The following is a 25,785-nucleotide window of genomic DNA, read 5'->3' on the forward strand; positions in this document are numbered from 1 at the left end:
GATCATATGTGGGGTGCGTTGGGGAGAAGTACTGAAGCACGTCCACACGCAACAAATGGTCATCCGGCATTGCCGTCCATGCTGATCACACACGGTTAAGAACCGTACCCCACCTTTTGTGATATCCAGCGGCCATCATACATCGTGATGACATCACTGTAATTATTCTCATTAAATAAAATGTCATTTATGGTTGTCTCATTGCGTACTTTTTTCCATTAGCTTCTGTAGTATATTGTAGCAGTTCTTTCTATCTGTGCTCCATGTTTCAACGAGATATGTTACTAGACTGTGACACATAATGCGAAAGTTACTTTCGAGCCTCCGTTTTGCACACAAGTGTATGTTACTAAACGGCTAGCCGGCCAAGGTGGCCGAGCGGTTCTAGGCGCTACAGTCTGGAACCGCGCGACTGCTAAGTTCTAGGGGACTGATGACCTCAGTAGCTAAGTTCCATAGTGCTCAGAGCCATTTGAACCATTTGAACTAAACGGCTAACCCAGGGCACGGTCCCTGTTGCAGGTAGCCTATCTCACGGCTTCTAGGGGGGGGGGGGGGGGGGACAAAATTAGATTTTCAACATCTCAGACAATTATTGACAGAATTTAAAAAATCGAAATTATGTAACAATTTAGTCCTTAAAGGCTACAATCTTACGCACTGCAATCATTATAGTTAGCAACTGTGTGTTTCTCTTGAGGCAGTGTAGCTCTCGGCCCTCAGATTATCCAGATTACGTTCATCGAGCCGGTCGGAGTGGCTGAGCGGTTCTAGGCGCTACAGTCTGGAACCGCGCGACTGCTACGGTCGCAGGTTCGAATCCTGCCTCGGGCATATTTGTGTGTATTGTCCTTAGGTTAGTTAGGTTTAAGTAGTTCTAAGTCTAGGGGACTGATGACCCCCAGAAATTAAGTCCCATAGTGCTCAGAGCCATTTGAACCATTTTTAAATTCATCTAGAATTTGAGATGATAAAACTTAGACCTTCCAACAAACTTTAAACAGACTTTTTCTCGCATATATGCTAACGTCAGATATTTAACACATTAAGTTATTTCTAAAGTAATCAGACATTTGAAGTTGTTTTATACACGTCAGTCCGAACCTTTAAAGAATCGGCGATGTGCAGTTTATTGGTCGTATGCCAATACGTCATTAACAGTCTAAAAGAAAAAAGAGATATACTAGGATACTTTTTAAATGTGATTATGGGGCAGAATTCTTGAAGCTAAATGGACTGACAGAATGAAGTACAGAGGATGAAAGTTACTTATACGAAAAGAGAGGAAAACTGTTGGAAATCATAGGAATGAAGACAACAACCTGCTAGCGCATGTACATCGAAAGAGTTGCCTGTAACAAAGCGCCATCAAAGGTAAAATGTAATCGTGGAATGCTGGGTGACATTAAAAGTCTGTAACGCCGGAAATGCATATCCTCCTATTTCCATCTATTGTACTATTATTTTTTTTCCTTGTTTTGTTACCTCAAGATATGACATTTCTGTCTCTTTATATATTGTAATTGTTTTACTGTTTGTATATATATATATTTATGCAGTTATGTCGATGTATAATTGGTTGTTTTGTAAATATTATTTGTATTTTTACGCTGGGTCTTGCCTAGGGAAAACTATGTTATCGAACGAATACGTCGATAGGTCGTGTGGAGAACCAAAGTGTGTAGGATGTTTGGTAGTGTTAACTCTGTCGCGTGGAGCGCGGGCAGAGGGAGAGTCTGGCTGGAGTAGCGAGTGGAGCAGGTGTGTTGTGTGACGCTCTCGCGAGTTGGCGCGATTTCGGGGTTTGGCAGCATGTAATTGCGCTCGACTTGCGATGATAGTTTCTGACATGGTGTCGCGGACGGGAAGCATTAGCTGGCGCACATCAAGAGCCCGTTTCGTCTGGTGACCATGTCGAGAAGAAGGCGCGCCAACATCCAGCTTCTGCAACAGCGACGGCCGACAATGAGTGACTGTCGCCACCTCCTCGATCGACGGCTTCAAACCTTAAATCAACCAACAAGGAAGACAGGAAGCACGTAAAGTTTTAGAACTGTATGGCAGACCCCAGCTTTTCAAACTTTTAAAATTGTTGCATCACAAAATTACAGCAACTTAGTGTGAACCTTTGTTGCTCATTGTCCCAATTGCATTACCAAGCAGGGTCCCTTCCTTTTCCGGAATGAACCTGAGTGTCGTTCAAATTCAGACGCCAGCATTAAAATACAATCATTCCATTTCACTACTTTAATTTCAAAGTTCAGTGAAAGTATTCATAGCTGGCTACAATACTTAGATTACACAAGCACAAATTAAGAGTGCTAGTTTTGTTACTATATTTTAGCTTACCTGTGACTGCAGCTCAGCTTGGTACGTACTAAATTTTACTATTGTTAATTGTTCAGAATCATTTAATTCAAGTTCAAAGTTAAATCTCTTATTTCTAAATTGCTTAGATTCAAGTAGCTTTTGAAATGATTGTTGAGGCAGTCCAAGACTAACCGTATTTTACTGAATTTCGATGTTCTTCAGAAAGAAAGCTCACTATTAACTTCAGTCACTAAATTAACTTTCGATTTTCCGGTTTTATTAATTCTTTTGCTAAATTAAGTCAGAGTGTAGCGAAATTTATTACTTCTGACAAACTTTCAGTTTTCACACTACACGTGTCAACCTTCAGTTGCCACGCTTCTAGTGCTAATTATATGTGTAATAACTTTTCTTTTTCAGTTACTATAGTAATTGTCCTTAGGACTGGCGACCATAATTTCCCCCAAATCTCAAATATCTAATTAGCGCCAATTAATTGTTAACATGACGACCGCACATTTACTTTCTTTATTAACTTTACCCCTTTTTAAAATTAATTTCCACCAGTTTCATTTGCATTTTCCCTTTCATTTAGATGTAACCCTTTCCTCCCTCTTTACCGACAGATTAACTTCGGTGACGATTGCTTTTCCCAAATTTCCATTAGGTGCACGCGGTTTAATTTTTCACTGTCATTAGGGTCGATAAGTGAGGGGGAGGTTACATTTCGACGAGGTTATAGACAGCTTAACGGAGGCTCGGGACAGAGGTAAGTAGAGAACGTCCAGTCGATACCTATAGTCGAGGAAGACCTACAGAAGTTGAAGAAAATGTATCTCAGTGAGTCCAGTACACAAATTTCATAACAATGCAGTAACAAATTATGTAGTCGAAGTGTACTGGCAGGCTATTACTGTGTGCTGAACCGGGACTCGAACCTGGGACCTCTGCTTTTCCCTGCCAAGAGCTCTACCGAAGCAGCTATCGAAGCATAAGTCAACGAGTCGCCCTCACGGCTCTATTACCGCCGGTGTATCTTCTTCACCTTCAAAACTCCACAGATATTCTCTTATGTACCTTACTGGACTAGCGTTTCGGAAGAAAGGATATTACGGAGTACTGTCCCAGGACAGCCTAGAATCAAGTATTCGTGCCGCCCGCGGTTCTCAGTCCGCATTTTATGATAACCATCTAGCAACTACACTACTGGCCATTAAAAATGCTACACCACTAAGATGAAGTGCTACAGACGTGAAATTTAATCGACAGAAAGAAGATGCTGTGATATGCAAATGATCAGCTTTTCAGAGCATTCACACAAGGTTGGCGCCGGTCGGTGGCGACACCTACAACGTGCTGACATGAGGAAAGTTTCCAGCCGACTTCTCATACACAAACAGCAGCTGACCGGCGTTGCCTGGTGAAACGTTGATGTGATGCCTCGTGTAAGGAGGAGAAATGCATACCATCACGTTTCCGACTTTGATAAAGGTCGGATTGTAGCCTATCGCCATTGCGGTTTATCGTATCGCGACATTGCTGCTCGCGTTGGTTGAGATCCAATGAGTGTTAGCAGAATATGGAATCGTTGGGTTCAGGAGGGTAATACGGAACGCCGTGCTGGATCCCAACGGCCTCGTATCACTACCAGTCGAGATGACAGGCATCTTATCCGCATGGCTGTAACGGATCGTGCAGCCACGTCTCGATCCCTGAGTCAACAGTTGGGGACGTTTGCAGGACAACAACCATCTGCACGAACAGTTCTACGACGTTTGCAGTAGCATGGACTACCAGCTCGGAGACCATGGCTGCGGTTACCCTTGACGCTGCATCACAGACAGGAGCGCCTGCGATGGTGTACTCAACGACGAACCTGGGTGCACGAATGGCAAAACGTAATATTTTTGGATGATCAAGGTTTTGTTTACAGCCTCACGATGGTCGCATCCGTGTTTGGCGACATCGCGGTGAACGCACATTGGAAGCGTGTATTCGTCATCGCCATACTAGCGTATCACCCGGCGTGATGGTATGGGGTGCCATTGGTTACACATCTCGGTCACCTCTTGTTCGCATTGACGGCACTTTGAACAGTGGACGTTACATTTCGGATGTGTTACGACCCGTGGCTCTACCCTTCACTCGATTGCTGCGAAACCCTACATTTGAGCAGGATAAGGATAATGCACGACCGCATGTTGCAGGTCCTGTACGGGCCTTTCTGGATACAGAAAATGTTCGACTGCTGCCCTGGCCGGGACATTCTTCAGATCTCTCAACGATTGAAAACGTCTGGTCAATGGTGGCCGAGCGACTGGCTCGTCACAATACGCCAGTCACTACTCTTGATGACCTGTGGTATCGTGTTGAAGCTGCATGGGCAGCTGTACCTGTACACGCCATCCAAGCTCTGTTTGACTCAATGCCCAGGCGTATCAAGGCCGTTATTACGGCCAGAGGTGGTTGTTCTGGGTACTGATTTCTCAGGATCTATGCACCCAAATTGCGTGAAAATGTAATCACATGTCAGTTCTAGTATAATATATCTGTCCAATGAATACCCATTTATCTTCTGCATTTCTTCTTGGTGTAGCAATTTTAATGGCCAGTAGTGTATCATCGGTAGATATGCGGCCCGATATGCTATCCCACGTTGTTAGTATTGCCTATTGAGCAAACAAGTGCGAAGACCACTCGCTTAGTGGCTGTCAGGAATTTTCCAGTTGGCACACGCGCCTTTGCAGTTTACGATTAATGTACGCCCTAAGAGACGAGGGATTTCAACAGAAAAAAAATTACACGGGTTTGTAGACAACTATCACAGTACACTGTTGTCTCTGAGCACCACGAAGAGAAAACACGTAACCGAACCTGGAAAAACACGAATACCTCATCAGTTCCAAAAAAATGGTTCAAATGGCTCTGAGCACTATGCGACTCAACTTCTGAGGTCATCAGTCGCCTAGAACTTAGAACTGATTAAACCTAACTAACCTATGGACATCACACACATCCATGCCCGTGGCAGGATTCGAACCTGCGACCGTAGCGGTCGGTCGGTTCCAGACTGTAGCGCCTAGAACCGCACGGCTGCTCCGGCCGGCTCATCAGTTCCACTGGGGACAATGCATGTCAAGTATCGCTGCGCCATAGAGGTAAACGCCGACCGGCAGTGCAGAAATGTTTTCCGATCTCTAACAGCGCACGGAAGCTCCGTCTGCAGGAGGACTTGCTACCTAGTGCACTTCGGCCACTTGCTTCCACAAGAGACTAGATGCATCACAACCTTCAATGCCGCGGCACGCCAGCGATGCGTAACATGTTCTCTGCGTTCTTCACATTTCTTACAGATATCACGGAAAATCGGCGAGGTTAATTCTGCCCAGCGGGTAATCGTCTACGACGTCGCTTAGAACACATGTTCTCTGCGAGATAAAAAACGAAACAGAAAGAACTCGCCGTTGTAGTGGTCGGTGCCGGTCGGAGTGGCCGAGTGGCTCTAGGCGCTGCAGTCTGGAACTGCGCGACCGCTACGGTCGCAGGTTCGAATCCTGCCTCGGGCATGGATGTGTGTGATGTCCTTAGGTTAGTTAGGTTTAAGTGGTTCTAACAAGGGAACCTCCCCATCGCACCCCTCTCAGATTTAGTTATAAGTTGGCACAGTGCATAGGCCTTGAAAAACTGAACACAGATCTATCGAGAAAACAGGAAGAAGTTGTGTGGAACTATGAAAAAAATAAGCAAAATATACAAACTGAGTAGTCCATGTGCAACATAGGCAACATCAAGGAGAGTATAAGCTCAGGAACGCTATGGTCCCGTGGTTAGCGTGAGCAACTGTGGAACGAAAGGTCCGCAGTTCTGGTCTTCTCTTGAGTGAATAATTTAATTTTCAGACAATTATTATCTGTCACCAGTGTCGTATAGAATATATCAGACGTGTTTTCCTGTCGAGGAATCGGTTGACCTACCTTGCGATCAAGTGCTTTCGGTTCCCATTGGAGAGGCACGTCCTTTCGTCTACTAATTGCACCATTTTGGGGTGCGGTCGCAAAACACAGACGCTAAACTTACTACAGTGAACAGAGACGTCAATGAACGAACGGACAGATCATAACTTTGCGAAAATAAAGAAATTAAAATTTTCACTTGAGGGAAGATTTGAACTAAGGTTGTCTCGTTCCGTAGTTGTTCATGCTGACCACGAGACCACGAAGCCCCTCGGCTCAGGTTCTCCTTGATGTTACTTATCTTCCACATGGATACTCAGTTTGTTTATTTTGCTTATTTTTTTCATAGTTCCACACAACTTCTTCCTGTTTTCTCGATAGATCTGTGTTCAGTTTTTCAAGGCCTATCCACTGTGCCAACTTAAACTAAATCTGAGGGGGGTGCGATGGGGAGGTTCCCTTGTAAGTTCTGGGGGACTGATGACCTCCTAAGTTACGTCCCATTGTGCTCAGAGCCATTTGAACCATTTTTATTTGTAGTGGTCGGTAATTATTGATACGTAGTACTTAGCCGTAAGATAGTTGCTTCGAATCTTGACGGTGTACGAAATTGTAATCACCAGGGTTTGGCCTGCAAAAAGGGGGAAACAAAGACATACTTTTTTGTTGAACAGATTGTTTGTGAGTACCCTGTGTTAAGTTCCATAATACAAAGCACTCCGTCTTCAAGCTACGAATGGCCTACCGGTACCATCCGACCGCCGTATCATGCTCAGAGAAGGATGCAGAGAGGAGGGGCGTGGGGTCAGCACACCGCTCTCCCGGTCGTTGTGGTGGTATTCTTGACCGAAGCCGCTACTATTCGGTCGAGTAGCTCCTCAATTGGCATCACGAGGCTGAGTGCACCCCGAAAAATGGCAACAGCGCATGGCGGCCCGGATGGTCACCCATCCAAGTGCCGACCACGCCCGACAGCGCTTAACTGCGGAAGTTCCATAATACACCGTAGAATAATATGTGACATTATTGGTGGAATGAACCGATAAGCTTCGTGATACTCTTGGTGCTACGGCAGAAGAATGAGTTATGTGCCGAAAATGTACTGTATCGTTTCTTCACTTATGATGGCTACCAACAGAAACACATAAACAGTACATCCCACAACCAATTATTATTTTCTCCTACACTGAACAGAAGTACATAAGGTCGAGTAGCATGAAAGACATTCCCTTAGAAAGGATTCTTCTTCCATCCGAGCTTATGCTGCGTCTCTAAGTACATCATCGTCAACGAGACGTTAAAACCGACCCATCCTTCGAACGCACTCAACTCTTCTGTGATAAAGCTACGTATTATAGAGAATAACCACTAAACCCTTATTTCCAAGTATTTAAGGAATCTCAGACCGATGTACAAAATAGCCACGAACGTCTGATTACTTTACAAATGAGTTAATATGGCAAATGTTTGGCATGAAGCATGTAAGCCGGGAAAAGTACTATATATAGGAAGCGGTGGTAATATGGACCCGCAGTTTGTTTTTCAATACAATATTGTACACTAATACAATAATAGTACCTTAATTGATATAGTTATACTCTACTGACAGTTAAATAAGGCATTATATTGATTCAATTCCTTAAAGTGTCAGAATATACTTATTATTGTGAAACTTCCTGGCAGATTAAAACTGTCCCGAGTTCGAGTCTCGGTCCGGCACACAGTTTTAATCTGCCAGGAAGTTTCACATCAGCGCACACTCCGCTGCAGAGTGAAAATCTCATTCTGGATATTTATTATTATTTTGTTTCCCAAAGATGATAAATTTGACTGCGAACAAGATGTGCAGTTAATATGGCCCCCATCGTGTTTGTAATATGGACCCCCAGTATATTTTAAGGATTTTTTGCTGCAAGAAAAACGAAGAATTGCTTTTTAATTAAAATACGTATTTATTATGAAATATAAAACCATACAAGTTCAAAGTAGCACAGTACTAACGACAGAAGTCACAAACATAGTCCTCTTTCTCTGCTCTCGCACATTCGTTGTGAGCCCATACAGAGCACATTAGTCATTGCACCCATAATTCGCCACGAACATCATTTGAAAACTTCCCGTCACAGAATAGGCAAAGAGCATCGTCTTTATCTGGCTTGAATTCACCAACTGGAAGGTCACATGGAGAATCACCTGAACCAATTGGGAGCCCCATGACGTCATCGTCAACACAATCTGAGTCATTACTGTGCGTTTCTTCTTGCTTAATCAAAGTTTTCTTAACTGTCGACTATTCTTACTAACGCCTCTTCCACGACCAGATGCACCACGCCCACTACTACGAGTTTGGGATTGTGTTCCAGAACAAGATGGCTGTGTTGTAAGTCAAGTTCCTTTTGATAGCTGTTAATTTTCCTCGTCCACGTCCACGGTCACGAAGATTTGCTGCCAGCTTTTTTCTCTTCTATGTAAGCTTCTAATTCGTTTTTATACGGAGATCCTGTCACAAGACTAGCAACACACGGTTTTCCCCCCGAGACGATGTTTTCATCTCCTCAGGTATGGGATGGATATCCCTTGGAGACACACTAAATCCTATTTTAATAGGCACATGAACATCAATTTCAATAGTATCGCCGGCCGCGGTGGCAGAGCGGTTCTAGGCGCTTCAGTCCGGAACCACGCAACTGCTACGGTCGCAGGTTCGAATCCTGCCTTGGGCATGGATGTGTATGATGTTCTTAGGTTAGTTAAGTTTAAGTAGTTCTAAGTTCTAGGGGACTGATGAACTCAGATGTTAAGTCCTATAGTGCTCAGAGCCATTTGAACCATTTTTCAATAGCATCAAGTTCCTTTTCAGCCTGAACTCTCTTTTCGGGTTCCAGTTGTTTCGGTTGGTCGGCAGGCGCAGGAATGAGGACTTCTTCCCCAGCTATGAATTCATCATCTTGAAATATATTTATTTCTAAGGGATAAATTCCTGTTGCCCTAAACCCATTTACAGCATTAATGCTGGTTGTACACCGGAGATAGGCCTTGCCAAAGAGAGACGCTATATCATAGGGTCCAACAGGTTTGCTTTCAAGGAGGATCCATTGTCGAATACTCTCGCTGTAATGAGTCTTAAGTACGATCCAGGAGTTGCAGTTTGTGTGTTGTGTGTGAAGACAGTGACAAAATGCTGATGAAGCTTTTTCTTGCCACAGCAATCACATCAATATTGAAACTTGAAACTTCCTGGCAGATTAAAACTGTGTGCCCGACCGAGACTCGAACTCGGGACCTTTGCCTTTCGCGGGCAAGTGCTCTACCAACTGAGCTACCGAAGCACGACTCAGTTGGTAGAGCACTTGCCCGCGAAAGGCAAAGGTCCCGAGTTCGAGTCTCGGTCGGTCACACAGTTTTAATCTGCCAGGAAGTTTCATATCAGCGCACACTCCGCTGCAGAGTGAAAATCTCATTCTGGAAACATCAATATTCCTTACATGGGAGAAGTGACCATCAAGGATGAGTAGAATAGGCGAAGTCTCTGTTGGCTTTGTTTTTTCAACAAAATATTTCAACCAGTCCGTGAATAGGTTTTCTTGAACCCAACCAGATGGGTGGGCTCTCCCGATTGTCCCAGGAGGAGCACCTTTCATAAGAACATCTGCCATATTCGTTTTCGGGAATATGAACATTTGGGGAACATAAGAACCTCCCGTACTCATTGAACAGATGACCATTACTAGAGACCCATGCTGTGCAGCAGTCAGAGCACAAATTTGGCGTTTACCTCTGCTTGCAATTACTTGCGGTATCGTAGTCTGAACCACACTAAGGCCTGTTTCGTCGACGTTCCATAGGCGATCTGGATATATATGTTCGTGACATTCAGCTTGTAGCGAGTTGTAGAACGAGTTAACTCTCTCTCGGGTAAAGCCTTTTGCTCGAGCATACAACGTTCCGGTTGATTTTGTAATTGAAAGCCTATCTTGATGTCGTCGAAGAAAATGGTTAAGCCAAGCCCTTCCCCCAATTTCATTTCTAAAGTTTGTGGCAATCCCTTTCTTAACTGCAAGTTGGTAGGCCATTTTTCGAACATCAGTACGAGTAAAACCATAGAATTTGGCCTCCATATACTGTAAGTAATCCACAAGTTCACTTTCTACGGCTGCTGGTAGAGCTAGTCTTCTTCCAAGCTTTTTAGTTTCAACATCTGCATCTGTGAGGTATCTTGCGGATCTGCTGACCATAATTTGCCATTACACGGTACGTTCTGTAGTCTTAACGTTGGTTGGCCTTCTACATCGATTGTACATAAATTTAGTTTTACAGTTAAAGAATCTTCACGGATATAAAGCAGATACATCTCAGTATTTTAGAATTACTTTTGTTCGGGTTTAGTTCTTCCAGCTGAAGTGCTTTCTTTAGAAATGATAATGATCGCAGAAGAACAGTAGATCGTCATTAGCAGGGAAGGTTGGAGTTTTATGTTCCGTCGATAACATATTCATTAGAGATGGAGCACGAGCTCCGATTACCAACGGGTGGGGAGGGAAATCAGCCGTGCCCTTTTCAAAAGAACCATCCCGGCATTTTTTGGGAGCGATTAAGAAAAATAATAGAAAACGTATATGTGGATCGCCTGACTGGAATTTGAACCGTCGTTCTTCCAAAGGCAAGTCCTGTGTGCCGACCACTGCGCCATCTCACTCGATTCGTCATGAAGGGGGTCAAAATGTTGCCAACGTTGTGAATTGTAGGGCGTGTCAAAAATACGTTTCTCAGAAGATAGCTGCTGTTGCTAGATAAGAGACTGTTGTGAGCAGTTTTGAGGCCTAAGGAAGTGTGCAACAAGTTCTGAATACAGGTATAGAGGGTGGCCCATTGATAGTGACCGGGCCAAATATCTCACGAAATAAGCATCAATCGAAAAAACTACAAAGAACAAAACTCGTCTAGCTTGAAGGGGGAAACCAAATGGCGCCTTGGTTGGCCCGCAATATGGGGCTGCCATAGGTCAAACGGATATCAACTGCGTTTTTTAAAGTAGGAACCCCCCATTTTTATTACATATTCGTGTAGTACGTAAAGAAATATGAATATTTTAGTTGGACCACTTTTTTTCGCTTTGTGATAGATGGCGCTGTAATAGTCACAAACGTATAAGTACTTGGTATCACGTAACATTCCGCCTGTGCGAACAGTATTTGCTTCGTGATACATTACCCGTGTTAAAATTGGACCGTTTACCAATTGCAGAAAAGGTCGATATCGTGTTCATGTATGGCTATTGTAATCAAAATGCCCAACGGGCGTGTGCTATGTATGCTGCTCGGTATCCTGGACGACATCATCCAAGTGTCCGGACCGTTCGCCGGATAATACGTTATTTAAGGAAACAGGAAGTGTTCAGCCACATGTGAAACGTCAATCACGACCTGCAACAAATGATGATGCCCAAGTAGGTGTTTTAGCTGCTGTCGCGGCTAATCCGCACATCAGTAGCAGACAAATTGCGCGAGAATCGGGAATCTCAAAAACGTCGGTGTTGACAATGCTGCATCAACATCGGTTGCACCCGCACCATATTTCTATGCTCGAGCAATTGCATGGCGACGACTTTGAACGTCGTGTACAGTTCTGCCACTGGGCACAAGAACAATTACGGGACGATGACAGATTTTTTGCACGCGTTCTATTTAGCGACGAAGCGTCATTCACCAACAGCGGTAACGTAAACCGGCATCATATGCACTATTGGGCAACGGAAAGTCCATTACGGCTGCAACAAGTGGAACATCAGCGACCTTGGCGGGTTAATGTATGGTGCGGCATTATGGGAGGAGGGATAATTGGCCCCCATTTTATCGATGGCAATCTAAATGGTGCAATGTATGCTGATTTCCTACGTAATGTTCTACCAATGTTACTACAAGATGTTTCACTGCATGATAGAATGGCGATGTACTTCCAATATGATGGATGTCCGGCACAAAGCTCGCGTGCGGTTGAAGCGATATTGAATAGCATATTTCATGACAGGTGGATTGGTCGTCGAAGCACCATACAATGGCCCGCACGTTCGCCGGATCTAACGTCCCCGGATTTCTTTCCGTGGGCAAGTTGAAGGATATTTGCTGTCGTGATCCACCGACAACGCCTGACAACATGCGTCAGCGCATTGTCAATGCATGTGCGAACATTACGGTGGGCGAACTACTCGGTGTTGAGAGGTATGTCGTTACACGTATTGCCAAATGCATTGAGGTTGACGGATATCATTTTTAGCATTTATTGCATTAATGGGGTATTTACAGGTAATCACGCTGTAACAGCATTCGTTCTCAGAAAAGTTCGCAAGGGTACATGCATCACATTGGAACAACCGAAATAAAATGTTCAAACGTACCTACCTTCTGTATTTTAATTTAAAAAACCAAACTGTTACCAACGGTTCGTCTAAAATTGCGAGCCATATGTTTGTGACTATTACAGCGCCATCTGTCACAAAGCGAAAAAAGTGGTCCAACTAAAACATTAACATTTCTTTAGGTACTACACAAATATTTAATAAAAAAATGGGGGTTCCTATTTTAAAAAACGCAGTTGATATCCGTTTGACCTATGGCAGCACCATCTAGCGGGCCAACCATAGCGCCATCTGGTTTCCCCCTTCAAGATAGACAAGTTTCGTTCTTTGTAGTTTTTTCGATTCATGCTTATTTCGTGAGATATTTGGCCCGGTCACGATCAATGGACCACCATGTATTGACCAACGTGTGAAAAGGAACAGCTCTGCTACTATAAGAGAAGTTGCATCTGCCTTTATTAGCGCTTCTGGAACCAAAACGTGGCTTACAACCATTTGACGAAGACACCACAACCCACGAATGCAACAAAGGCTGCGTAGTCAGTGGAACACTGACACTTAGCAGCTAACGTGTCAAATTACTCTTATATAATAATAATGGGACCAGCTGCAGCGTGATTCATAGTCTTGGAGGGAATCGTCATCAGTGCGAGAAGTACAAGTAGCTAGGCCATTCGCATGGGGAAGAGATTGTATGTACTGAGAGGTGGACGGACATATTAGACCACTCCATTACGAGGTGAGTCCTAGCTTAGGTTTCGTGGGCTATGGCTGTTTCCAACAACCTGCGTAGGGAAGTGAGGAAGTCGCTCAAATGAGGTGACCAGTGTATTCACCAAACGTGAAAACCATCGGAGCATGCGTGAGACAGCGTTGTGTCGGTGTACACGAAGAGGCTACGCCATTGAAAGTTGTTACAAAATGCACAAAAACTTGATGATTGCAACTGGTGCAAAGACTGGCTGATAACAATCAGCATAAATGAATGTAATGTAATCTGGGTAAATTGAAGAAACCCATCATCGTCTTAACTACGCGAGCGGCGATCAATTGCTCGAATCAGCTACAACCGATAAGCAGCTAGCATTGTCTGTCGACAGTACGAGGGTAATCCCAAAAGTAAGGTCTCCTGCCAACCGGAGTGGCCGAGCGGTTCTAGGCGCTACAGTCTGGAACCGCGCGATCGCTACGGTCGCAGGTTCGAATCCTGCCTCGGGCATGGATGTGTGTGTTGTCCTTAGATTAGTTAGGTTCAAGTAGTTCTAAGTTCTAGGGGACTGATGACCTCAGTAGTTAAGTCACATGGTGCTCAGAGCCATTTGAACCATTTTTAAGGTCCCCTATTTTTTTTTATAAATACATAGACCTGTTTGTTTTTAGAATTGTTTACATCAGTTTTCAGCTTGAACATTTAGCTGTTTTTCGACACAATCACAAATTCTGTCGATGCATTTTTGTAGACGCTGTGGCAGTTTTTGTATGCCCATGTCATACCAGTTCGACGCCATGCTGACAGAAAGTTATGAACCTCTTCTTTCACCTGGTCGTCGGAGCTGAATCGCTGTGACCGCAATTAACGCTAAAAGGTACTGTGAGACTCTGAAAAAACTCAAACGGGCAATTCAGAACCGGAGAAGAGGAACGTTGAACAAGGGCGTACACATTCTACATGACAACGCTCCCCCACACATCGCTCGGCAAACCGTTGCTCTCCTGCAACAGTTTCAGCGGAACATAATCACCCACCCACCCTATAGTCCTGACTTGGCGCCTAGTGACTATCACCTGTTCCCTGGGTTAAAAGAACATTTGGCCGGAAAGCGATTCAGCTCCGACGACTAGGTGAAAGAAGAGGTTCACAACTTTCTGAACAGCATGGCGGCGAGCTGATATGACATGGGCATAGAAAAACTGCCACAACGTCTACAAAAATGCATCGACAGAAATGATGATTATGTCGAAAAATAGCTAAATGTTCGAGCTGTAAACTGATGTAAACCACTGTAGAAAAAAAAACAGGTCTATGTACTCATAAAAAATAGGAGACCTTACTTTTGGGATTACCCTCGTAGTTTAAGGTAGAAAGGCCGAATAATTGTAGCCAGGGGTAAGACAGGTGGTACAGATTTATGAAAGAGTCCTAAGAAAGCCTAATTCCACAAAGGAAGTCACTCAGAAAATCCTCGGTCGATTAATTCTTGAATACTGTTTGTCAATCGAGGATCTTTGCTAAGTCGGATTAATTCAAGAGATCGAGAAGATTTGGAGAAGATTTGCGCACTTCATCATGGATTTTCTTGCTCAGCGCAGAGGACCATAGTGCTGTTCAACAGTCTTCTACGGGACACGTGACAAGAAAGGCGCGTGACAATGAGAGCCCACTTTCCTCTACGAAACAACAGGCATATAACTTTTCCAATATCATACGTAACATAAATAAATTCGGCCTTGTACAGAGATGTGATGGCTTTCCATTTTCTTGCTGTTTGTGTGTGTGGAGGGGGGGGGGGGCGGTGACGGGGTGAGTGGGGTTGAGGGAAGGGGGTACACCATATATTCGTCCCCACACAACGTGCGGTGGCTTTTAGGGTACAGATGTACACTATGTGATCAAAAGTATCCGGATACCTGGCTGAAAATGGCTTACAAGTTCGTGGCGCCCTCCATCTGTAATGCTGGAATTCAGTATGGTGTTGGCCCACCCTCAGCTTTGATGACAGCTTCCACTCTCGCAGGCATACGTTCAATCAGGAGCTGGAAGGTTTCTTGGGGAATGACAGCCCATTCTTCGCGGAGTACTGCACTAAGGAGAGGTATCGATGTCGGTCGGTGAGGCCTGGCACGAAGTAGTCGTTCCGAAACATCCAGAAGGTGTTCTATAGGATTCAGGTCAGGACTCTGTGCAGGCAGTCCATTACAGGGATGTTACTGTCGTGTAACCACTCCGCCAAAGGCCGTGCATTATGAAAAGGTGCTCGATCGTTTTGAAAGATGCAATCGCCATCCCCGAATTGTTCTTCAACACTGGGAAGCAAGAAGGTGCTTAAGACATCAGTGTATGTGTTAAACAAAATCCTAACAGTAAATCCAAAAAGAAGAAAAAATACGGCTTCTGAGCAGACTTAAAACGACCCGTCTTCCTATGACTTGCGACTGCCTTAAACCGGTACCCAGAACCGGTCTTCTCTCAGGCGGTAAATCTCTGCCATATCTCTTAGCTGCCTTACCCAGGCTCGCCTAGTTGGCAGTGGTCGCTATACTGCAATGACACAGTAACGTCGAACCTAGGGATAGTAGGCTGAAATTACTCTGGCGTAAGAACTACTCACCGCCAGGATTCATCAGGGTCATCTAGGACTGGCAATGACAAAAGGAAGATTACGAGTCGACTACATGGGTTTAGTGGATGGACTGTATGACCGGACTGGACAAACATGAGGTTCTTAATATATTCTGTAAATGAGCTACGCGTACAGTGTAACGTACAACTCACTAGCCTGCGACGCCGGAAGGTGTGCCATAATGGACAGAAGCCGTGAAACGCATTAACGACCGTCGATGTGGTATACCGGCCAGCCTGGGTGTGGCTTTCAGGCGGTTTCCCATGCTCCTTTAGGTAAATGCTGAGCCAGACTCCAGATCCGCCTCAGAACATACACTCCTGGAAATGGAAAAAAGAACACATTGACACCGGTGTGTCAGACCCACCATACTTGCTCCGGACACTGCGAGAGGGCTGTACAAGCAATGATCACACGCACGGCACAGCGGACACACCAGGAACCGCGGTGTTGGCCGTCGAATGGCGCTAGCTGCGCAGCATTTGTGCACCGCCGCCGTCAGTGTCAGCCAGTTTGCCGTGGCATACGGAGCTCCATCGCAGTCCTTAACACTGCTAGCATGCCGCGACAGCGCGGACGTGAACCGTATGTGCAGTTGACGGACTTTGAGCGAGGGCGTATAGTGGGCATGCGGGAGGCCGGGTGGACGTACCGCCGAATTGTTCAACACGTGGGGCGTGAGGTCTCCACGGTACATCGATGTTGTCGCCAGTGGTCGGCGGAAGGTGCACGTGCCCGTCGACCTGGGACCGGACCGCAGCGACGCACGGATGCACGCCAAGACCGTAGGATCCTACGCAGTGCCGTAGGGGACCGCACCGCCACTTCCCAGCAAATTAGGTATCGGAGAGGACCATTCGGCAACCGTCTCCATGAAGTTGGGCTACGGTCCCGCACACCGTTAGGCCGTCTTCCGCTCACGCCCCAACATCGTGCAGCCCGCCTCCAGTGGTGTCGCGACAGGCGTGAATGGAGGGACGAATGGAGACGTGTCGTCTTCAGCGATGAGAGCCGCTTCTGCCTTGGTGCCAATGACGGTCGTATGCGTGTTTGGCGCCGTGCAGGTGAGCGCCACAATCAGGACTGCATACGACCGAGGCACACAGGGGCAACACCCGGCATCATGGTGTGGGGAGCGATCTCCTACACTGGCCGTACACCACTGGTGATCGTCGAGGAGACACTGAATAGTGCACGGTACATCCAAACCGTCATCGAACCCATCGTTCTACCATTCCTAGACCGGCAAGGGAACTTGCTGTTCCAACAGGACAATGCACGTCCGCATGTATCCCGTGCCACCCAACGTGCTCTAGAAGGTGTAAGTCAACTACCCTGGCCAGCAAGATCTCCGGATCTGTCCCCCATTGAGCATGTTTGGGACTGGATGAAGCGTCGTCTCACGCGGTCTGCACGTCCAGCACGAACGCTGGTCCAACTGAGGCGCCAGGTGGAAATGGCATGGCAAGCCGTTCCACAGGACTACATCCAGCATCTCTACGATCGTCTCCATGGGAGAATAGCAGCCTGCATTGCTGCGAAAGGTGGATATACACTGTACTAGTGCCGACATTGTGCATGCTCTGTTGCCTGTGTCTATGTGCCTGTGGTTCTGTCAGTGTGATCATGTGATGTATCTGACCCCAGGAATGTGTCAATAAAGTTTCCCCTTCCTGGGACAATGAATTCACGGTGTTCTTATTTCAATTTCCAGGAGTGTACGTTACAAAACAGATGAAATACAGGACAAGGTGATTAACAGGCAGGTGGCACACACGATTTGCCTACTGTAGGTTAACCAGGCAACTGTGACGAGCAAGGATATCTGGCAGCAAAATAAAAATGAAATAAATATCCCAAAATCTTGAAATAGGCATGAAGGAGAATCTATCCAAATTAATATTAAAAAGGAAAACACTTACTAATTTCCATAAAAATTATATTTGTTTGGTCACGATGTGACGTTCGACATTTTAGGCCACCTTCAAGTGACAATTGAATGTTGCAAAAAGATATAAACGGGACCTACACAGATATTATTTGTACTAAAGATACAAGTATGACAGTGTTTCCATAGGAAAACAATACATTTTTGTCATCTATAATAATTCTAATAAATAATTAAAAATAGTGGAAAAGAAGTGCCGTATATCGGCAACATTTCAGACTACATTGTAGAAAAGTCACATCTGCGTTTTATAGCATATCAAAATTTTTATTCAGTAGTGAAGACAAGTTTCAACCATTGACACAGAGCGGTGCGTATAAAATCAGATGCATGCCGTGTAAAAAGGTGTATATTGGTCAGACAGGCAGAGCTGTGGTAATTAGGCTACCCTGAACGTGGGAGAAACTGGAGATTAAGGAAGAAAAACTGAACCTCTGCTGATCATCTTTTAATAGAAAACTATTCATACGATGTTGAAAGTGAAGTTTTACATCTGTTAAGTAAAGCAGAAAGATGATCCTACTGGAAATCAATAAACACATGACACAGAATGTCAGCTTGGTGTTAAATGATCACACTCAGTTTCCATTTTCCCCTTTCTTAAATTAAGTTTTCGTTACAAATTATAAAAAACATACTGCAAATTCATCTTATTTCTCATCTTTTGTTAAATCTAAGTCCACAGAAAACTGTTTCCACGCTCGTAATCATTTCCATGTGACAAAAAAGTAATGTATTCCTTTGTAAATACTATGTCGTTTTTGTATCTGTACAGTTAATATCAGTATATGCCGAACATCTTGTTTATCTGTCTTTGTGACATTCAGTTGTCACCTGAAAACTGCCTAAAAATTCGGAAGCCGGTTCGTTACCAAATAAATACAGTTTTGCATAACGTTACGAAGTTTTTTTCCTTTTTATTATTACCAACACGTTCTGCCAAGCACCAGCAGTGCTTCAGTTCAGTTAGTGCTCTACAGTGGAGTGACGAAAGTCATAGGGTACCTCTTAATATCTGGTCGGAACTCCTTTGGCCCAGCGCAGTGCAACAACTCGACGTGGCATGGGTTCGACATGTAGTTAACAGTCTCCTGCACAGAAATATTGAGCCGCGCTGGTTTCTACAGCCGTCCGTAATAATATGCGAAAGTGTTGTTGCGCGAACTGTCCCACGAATGTCCGGACGATTTTGGTGACCAAATCGTTCGCTCGAATTGTCTAGAATGTTTACAAATTAATCGCTAACAATTGTGGCCCGGTGACATGGCACATTATCAGTCATAATAATTCCATTGTTATTTGCGAACATGAAACTCATGAATGGCAGCAAATAGCTTCCAGATAGCCGAATATAGCTAGAAGATCCGATACATTCCATGTAAAGACAACCCTCACCATTATGGAGTCACCACCAGCATGCACAGTGCCTTGTCGACAATTTGCCTCCATTGCTTCGTGAGGTCTGCACTACGCTCTGACGCTACCGTCAGCTGTTACCTTCTGAAATTGGAACCAAGCCACGCTATTCCAGTTACGGTCAAACCGATATGGTCACGCGTCCACGAGAAAGGTTGCAGGCGATGTGAAGCTGGTAATAAAGACACTCGCGTCGGTCGTCTGGCTGCCATAGCCCATAAACCTCAAATTTCGCCGCACTGTTCTAACCGATACGTTCGTCGTACGTCCCACATTGGTTTCTGCGCATTTTTCACACAGTTATGTTTGTCTCTTAGCACTGACAACTCTACGCAAACGCCACTGCTGTCGGCCGTTAGCCGGTCGGAGTGGCCGAGCGGTTCTAGGCGCTTCAGTCTGGAACCACGCGACCGCTACGGTCGCAGGTTCGAATCCTGCCCCGGGCATGGATGTGTGTGATGTCCTTAGGTTAGTTAGGTTTAAGTAGTTCTAAGTTCTAGGGGACTGAAGACCTAAGATGTTAAGTCCCATAGTGCTCAGAGCCATTTGAACCTTTTTTTTGTCTGCCGTTAACTGAAGGTCGTCGGGCCGTACGTTGTCCGTGGTGCTAGGTAATGTCTGAAATGTGGTATTCTCGGCATACTCTTGACACTGTGGACCTCGGAATACTGAATTCCCTAACGATTTCCGAAACTGAATGACCCATACGCCTAACTCCAGTTACCATTCCGCGCTGAAAGTCTTTTATCTTCGTCGTGCGACCATAATCACGTAGGAGATCTTTTCGCATGAATCACCTGAACACAAATGACAGCTCCACCAATGCGCTGCCATTTTATTCCTCGTGTACGTCATACTACAACCAGCTGTATATGTGCATATCGATATACCATGTCTCTATCACCTCAGTGTATGTATTATAATAAGTGGCCCAAAAATGGTTCAAATGGCTCTGAGCACTATGGGACTTAACTGCTAGAACCGCTCGGCCAGCCCGGCCGGATAAGTGACCCACTGCGTTTCACTGTTGTCTATGAAGGTTCATCCCAGGAATTGATTTACGGACTTTAATACGGGTTTCGCCAATAGATAACTTATTCACGAGAATGGGTTGCGTATATCACTACGTATCATATACAACTCGTCTGGAAGTAAATACTTAGTATCACCCGCGCAGGGCAGGTGGCTACTGTAAACATACGATGGCAGTGGAGCTTAGTCGAATTGACTGAGGTGATCCTGAAGGAATCAGAGTGAGAAGTAAGCCGCTGAAAGTAGTAGACGAGTTTTGCTACTTGGGAAGCGAATTAACTGACGACAGAAATAAAAAGGGTATAAATATGAGCACGTGAGGTTGACAGTCGGTAAGACTGATGCTCGACTTTGTTTTGTGGGGAGAATTTTGGGGAAGTGAAGCTCATCTACAAAGGATACCGTGTATAGAAAGCTAATGCGACCCATTCTTGATTATCGCTCGAAGTTTTGGGAGCCCCACCAGATCTGATTAAAGGCTTTGAAGCAATTCAGAGGCGTCCAGCTGGATTTGTTACCGATAGGTTCGATCACCAAGCAAGTATTACGGAAATGCTTCATGAACTCAAATGTAAATCACTGGAGGGAAAACGACTCTCTTTTCGTGAGGCACTATTGCGGAGATTTAGAGAACCGGCAGTTGAGGCCGACTGCAGATCGATTCTATGTGGCCAACGTACAATTCGCTAAAGGACCACGAAGATATAGAGATTAGGGATCGTACGGGGGCGTGTAGAAAGTAGTTTTTCCCTCGCTCTATTTGCGAGTGGAACAGGAAAGGAAATGACTAGTAGTAGCGGTACAGGGTACCGTCCTCCGGTGGCTTGCGGAGTATGGATGTAGGTGTAAATAAAATGCAGAGTGGGAGCAGCAAGAAAAGGTTTTGCTGAAATAGATGAGTATGGTAACACTGAACATAAACGTAAGCGTTCGAAGGTCTCTTTTTAAAGTATTTGTGTGGAGTGTGGCCCTACACAGTGACCTAACAGCGGTAGCTGGCACGCAGTGTAAACTCGTAACAGCCTCCCCCCCCCCCCCCCCAACCTCTTTTTCTCCCACCAACCAACATCACTGCAGTTTTTGTTTGATGCTGATAGCTGCCCTTACTGTTTATTCGTTTACTGAGTTGAACACGACTTTCTAATGAAGCAAAATGTACAGATTTCAATAATTCTTTGTTATATGACACAGTTCAAACACAGTCCAAAGTCGTATTGCTCGCAACAATAAGGTGATTTATTTTTCATCGTTTCGTTACGTATCAGTGTAAAGACGCAACAGACATAAAAACAAACGTAAAATATGCGCTTTACCCTTTCGTTGCATCGTCTCATTTGGCAAAATGAGAACGGTTCCATCTAGTTGTTGAAAACAAGAAACAATTGTCTGGGTACCTGGAAAAGGTAGGACTTACAGGACTGTTGCTCCAGTAGTTCAAGCCGAATCTCCTCATAATTATCTTTCATTTCCCCCCCCCCCCTCCCTCATCCCGTCGTAGTGCCCTCTTCTTCTTCCCGTCCGCAGCTCGTGGTCTCGCGGTCGCGTTCTCGCTTCCCGTGCACGGGGTCCCGGGTTCGATTTCCGGCGGAGCCAGGAATTTTCACCTGCCTCAAGATGACTGGGTGTTTGTGGTGTCCTTATCATTTCATCATCATTCATGACAGTGGCGAGTTTCGACTGAGCAAAAGCTGGGAATTTATACGGGCGCTGATAACCGCGCAGTTGAGCGACCCACAAACTAATAATCAACATCAATTTCTTCTTTTTCTTCCCCTTCTTCCTTCAACCCTTCCATGTTTCTCTTACTTTCACCTTCCTTCGTTTTTCTTCGCCCGGTTCAAAACTATGTCCTCACGGAATCGACATCCTGGACACGCACCCCGCTGCCACTACGTAGCTACGCCCCTCCTTTTACACGGCATAGAAAACAACGGGTGGAAGATCCGTCGGGTGTGGCGCGAAAATCTCGTATCGCTCACCTTGACGGCGAAGCGCTGGTATTCGCGGATTGTGGAGAAAACATCCGAGGGTGCGCCATTCAAATGGCCGCAACAAGAGCACAGAAATTTCTATGTTCAATGTATTTTTACTGTGCAAGTTCTTGACTGATTTACAAAATAATAATAATATCACTGAATTTGTAGCATACAGCTGTACAACTCCGGTACAAAAAATATAGTTACATTACGAAACGTCGATGATTTTGTATCTCGGCGATTAAAGAAGCTGTAAAAATGCATTGGTCTTGGTTTGATGCGGTCCCAGATTCGATACTATTCGTGTAGTTGAATAGAGATTATAAATATCTTTAGCGAGCCGGAAGTTATTTGAGATGAAAAAGTTGAGCATCGCACCGTATACTTGCAGCTTTAGTGCTCATTATAGGGCAGACGTGCTGTCTGTCTAAAATTAAAGTTTCGGTTGAGCAGTAGCGTAACACTGAGGTGAGCGGAGCGCACTTGTTCCCGCTGCTGAGAAACAATAGGAGGCACTTTGGCATGGCAGTGGCACATGCGTTCAAGAGCAGTCAGTTCGCTTGCAGCCGGTTACGGGGCGTACATTGGAAACATTTGTGTTACCGCGACACCCACTTTCTACACGGCAAAACACCATAACTTTTTTCCCACATACAGGTTCTCTTCAGGCTCCGTCGCTTCGGTACAAAAAGAGCATTCCACTATCATCCATCGCGTAATCGTCCCTCTCCCCCCACGTATCCTCTGTTGCATAGAAAGAAGTTATAACTTCTCGAAATGCGAAGCTCTCATTTTTCATCTATGTGTGTGGCGGCTGTCCGCAATGACTAAAACTCAGTATCAAATATCAGTATTATAGCGATTTATTAATAAAAGATAACATGGTCCGCAGTAGGCAGTGATGTAGACGAGTTTTACTTAAACCATGTGATTAACTAATTTCGACGACTTGTCATTTTCAAGCACCTGTAAAACCAACGGAAAAAGCATCACACTGTCTGCATACATCGCCATGTGTAACACATTACACACCTCACACTAACATAGCATCTTATAGTACTAAATTCCTATTCACATGTGTAATATTAGATATTACACGTCAAAATTGTCTGCTTATTTTTCACTACACATAAAAAGTAGATATCATATTCCATCTTTACGTTGTGATTGGGTCCACATTAACTTGACAATTTTAAACATCGTATTGCGATCTTTGCTCTAAGTACTACAGCCTGACAACTAACGGCAGGTGATATTTTGTTGCCAAAGATATACCTACATCCAATCACTGTACGACTATCGATAGCACATGTGAGAGGTACATTACATATATTGCTGCCGTGCCAGACTTAGTTGATGTGTTGTATATCAGACACACAACGACCAAAGACTAAAAGGCATACAAACAGACAATAAAGTATTTTATGCAATACATTAGCAATAGTACACGAAATAAGTACAAATTTCACAAAATACTGAAAACTGAACAGTCCATTAATTGCTGGCGAGCCAGACATAATGAATGCCTTACATCGTAGGTGATCAGTGTCTGAATGCTGCGTATGGACACAAGAAGGCAAACTACCGACATTTTTTTAGAGAACAGTAATCCATAGAAACTCAATTTTCATATTTTTAAAATTATATTATTATTGACGAACGAGCAGAATCCTCAATTTATACACATAAACGTATGTCTGTATGTTTGGTTTGTATTTTGCAAAATGGATAAGTAGTGATAGTAGATAACAAAAACGCAAAAAGATTGCGAGTATAAATGACATTTCTGGGTACCCCTTATTAGACACACGAGGGAGGTAAACCGATCCTCTTAGAAACGTATATATCGTCTTACCTTAACCAGATACATAGAAACCCTTCACATCATTTGAGAGAAAATGACAAGTCGTCGAAACGAGCTTATCATACGAATTAAATAAAGATCATCTACATCACGGCCTACTAAGGACCACATTTCCTTTTCTTAAGCATTAGGAGCCTGTAGATCCCCAGAAAAAACAAAATTTAAAAAAATTATAGCTGATTAAGTCGATCCCTGAGTGTTTAGTCTGCTACTTACTGAAATAGGAATAACGTCGCTCATTAGACGCTGTAGATAGTCACACGCGCAGCTTCTCAAAGTAAACCGCATAGAATTTTCTCAGTGCTGCTCATCTGATGCAGTATTGATACTCTGTGATTAATGTACGTATTTTAACGTGCCTGCATTCCACACGTGCTAAGCTGTAGCGTTACATAATTTTCGCGCGCACACGTTTTGTCATTTCTTCAGAAATTCTACAAAATTTCTGTACAGCAGCCTCCTGTTTTAAACAGCAGTATTAACGAGAAATTAAGTAACTCCACAGAATTCATTCCAGTCAGTTAAGAATGATGTCCGTATGGTACGAGCTCCTAATATTTCCTTTTATCAGTTTACAAAGCTACAATGAATTAACAATTTTAAATCGCTGCCTGTTGGGAGCATGTCACACACTTTCCTGCGACAGTGAGTAAACGTGAACTACGCATACGAAAGCACTAACTTGTTTCGCGTAGACACACGTCACTGGCGGAGGACGAGATCGTAAAACACGAATAGTTTCAGCAGTGTTGAATCCTGTAACCAGTATGAGAATCACGCGATTTTTTCCGCTTGACTTCACGTAATGAAAAAGAAGAAAAAAAGAAGGAAACACCAGTTACGTTAAAAACTATGTTCTCTAAGGTAGACAAAAAAAAATTGTAGAAGGGTGACGAACTGGAAGATACAAAATAAAATAGCAGCAAAACAGAAAAGAAATGGATCCCAGGAAAGTAAACAACAACACGTGGAAAGCGTAGGCTTTGAGACTTACCATTGTTGGCGCGGAACAGGGGGAGGCGAGCTTGTCGAAGACGTAGCAGGTGCGCGCACGCAAAGCAGGTCGATCCCTGTGGCGAAGTCTTTATACAGGGTGCGCGCTACCGGCCTGCCACCTGGCGGCGCGCGGCGCCACCCGCTGTCCTCGCAGGCGGCCCGGTGGTCCAGCGCGGGCCCAGTGGCCGGCCATCAGGTTTGCAGACGCGGCGGCCCGCCGGTAGCCAAGGCCTCGGGTCGCCACGACCGCACGTTCACTGTTAGGCGATTCTCGGCACTGACAGGCTAAGCTCCTGGAACATGCGCGCTTAGGGCTGCAGCCAGGGCAACCGCCATAACCTATATGCCGGCTGAAAAATCGACAGTTGTTTCCGTCTCCACTCTCCTCTGTTACGTAACGAAACGTAACACTGGCTTCGTTCTCAGCGTAACTCGATATCGGTTGATTATGTCATCTAGGAGTTAAATCTCTGTTCGCTTTCCTCCAGAACTAAAACGATACGTTTTCTGCAAGAATACGAAGATTTTGCGTATTTTACACCATAATCTGGAACTTCATTTCTTCTGCGAATGTAGATATGCGAGATATCTGTA

General features: G+C 44.7%; 1 protein-coding gene across 1 annotated transcript in view; it reads right to left on the reverse strand.

Moving 5' to 3' along the window:
- The window catches only part of LOC126181231 (pyridoxine/pyridoxamine 5'-phosphate oxidase-like), a 228,068-nt gene extending 202,749 nt beyond the window's left edge, over window positions 1-25,319 (reverse strand). Inside the window, exon 1 of the mRNA XM_049924754.1 lies at window positions 25,190-25,319. Coding sequence (XP_049780711.1) covers window positions 25,190-25,192 — 3 coding nt within the window. The 5' untranslated portion in view covers window positions 25,193-25,319. The remainder of the gene's footprint in view (window positions 1-25,189) is intronic.
- Window positions 25,320-25,785: the final 466 nt, after the last annotated feature.

This window comes from Schistocerca cancellata, chromosome 1 (genome assembly GCF_023864275.1).
Source record: "Schistocerca cancellata isolate TAMUIC-IGC-003103 chromosome 1, iqSchCanc2.1, whole genome shotgun sequence".
NCBI classification, from domain to species: Eukaryota; Metazoa; Arthropoda; class Insecta; order Orthoptera; family Acrididae; genus Schistocerca; species Schistocerca cancellata.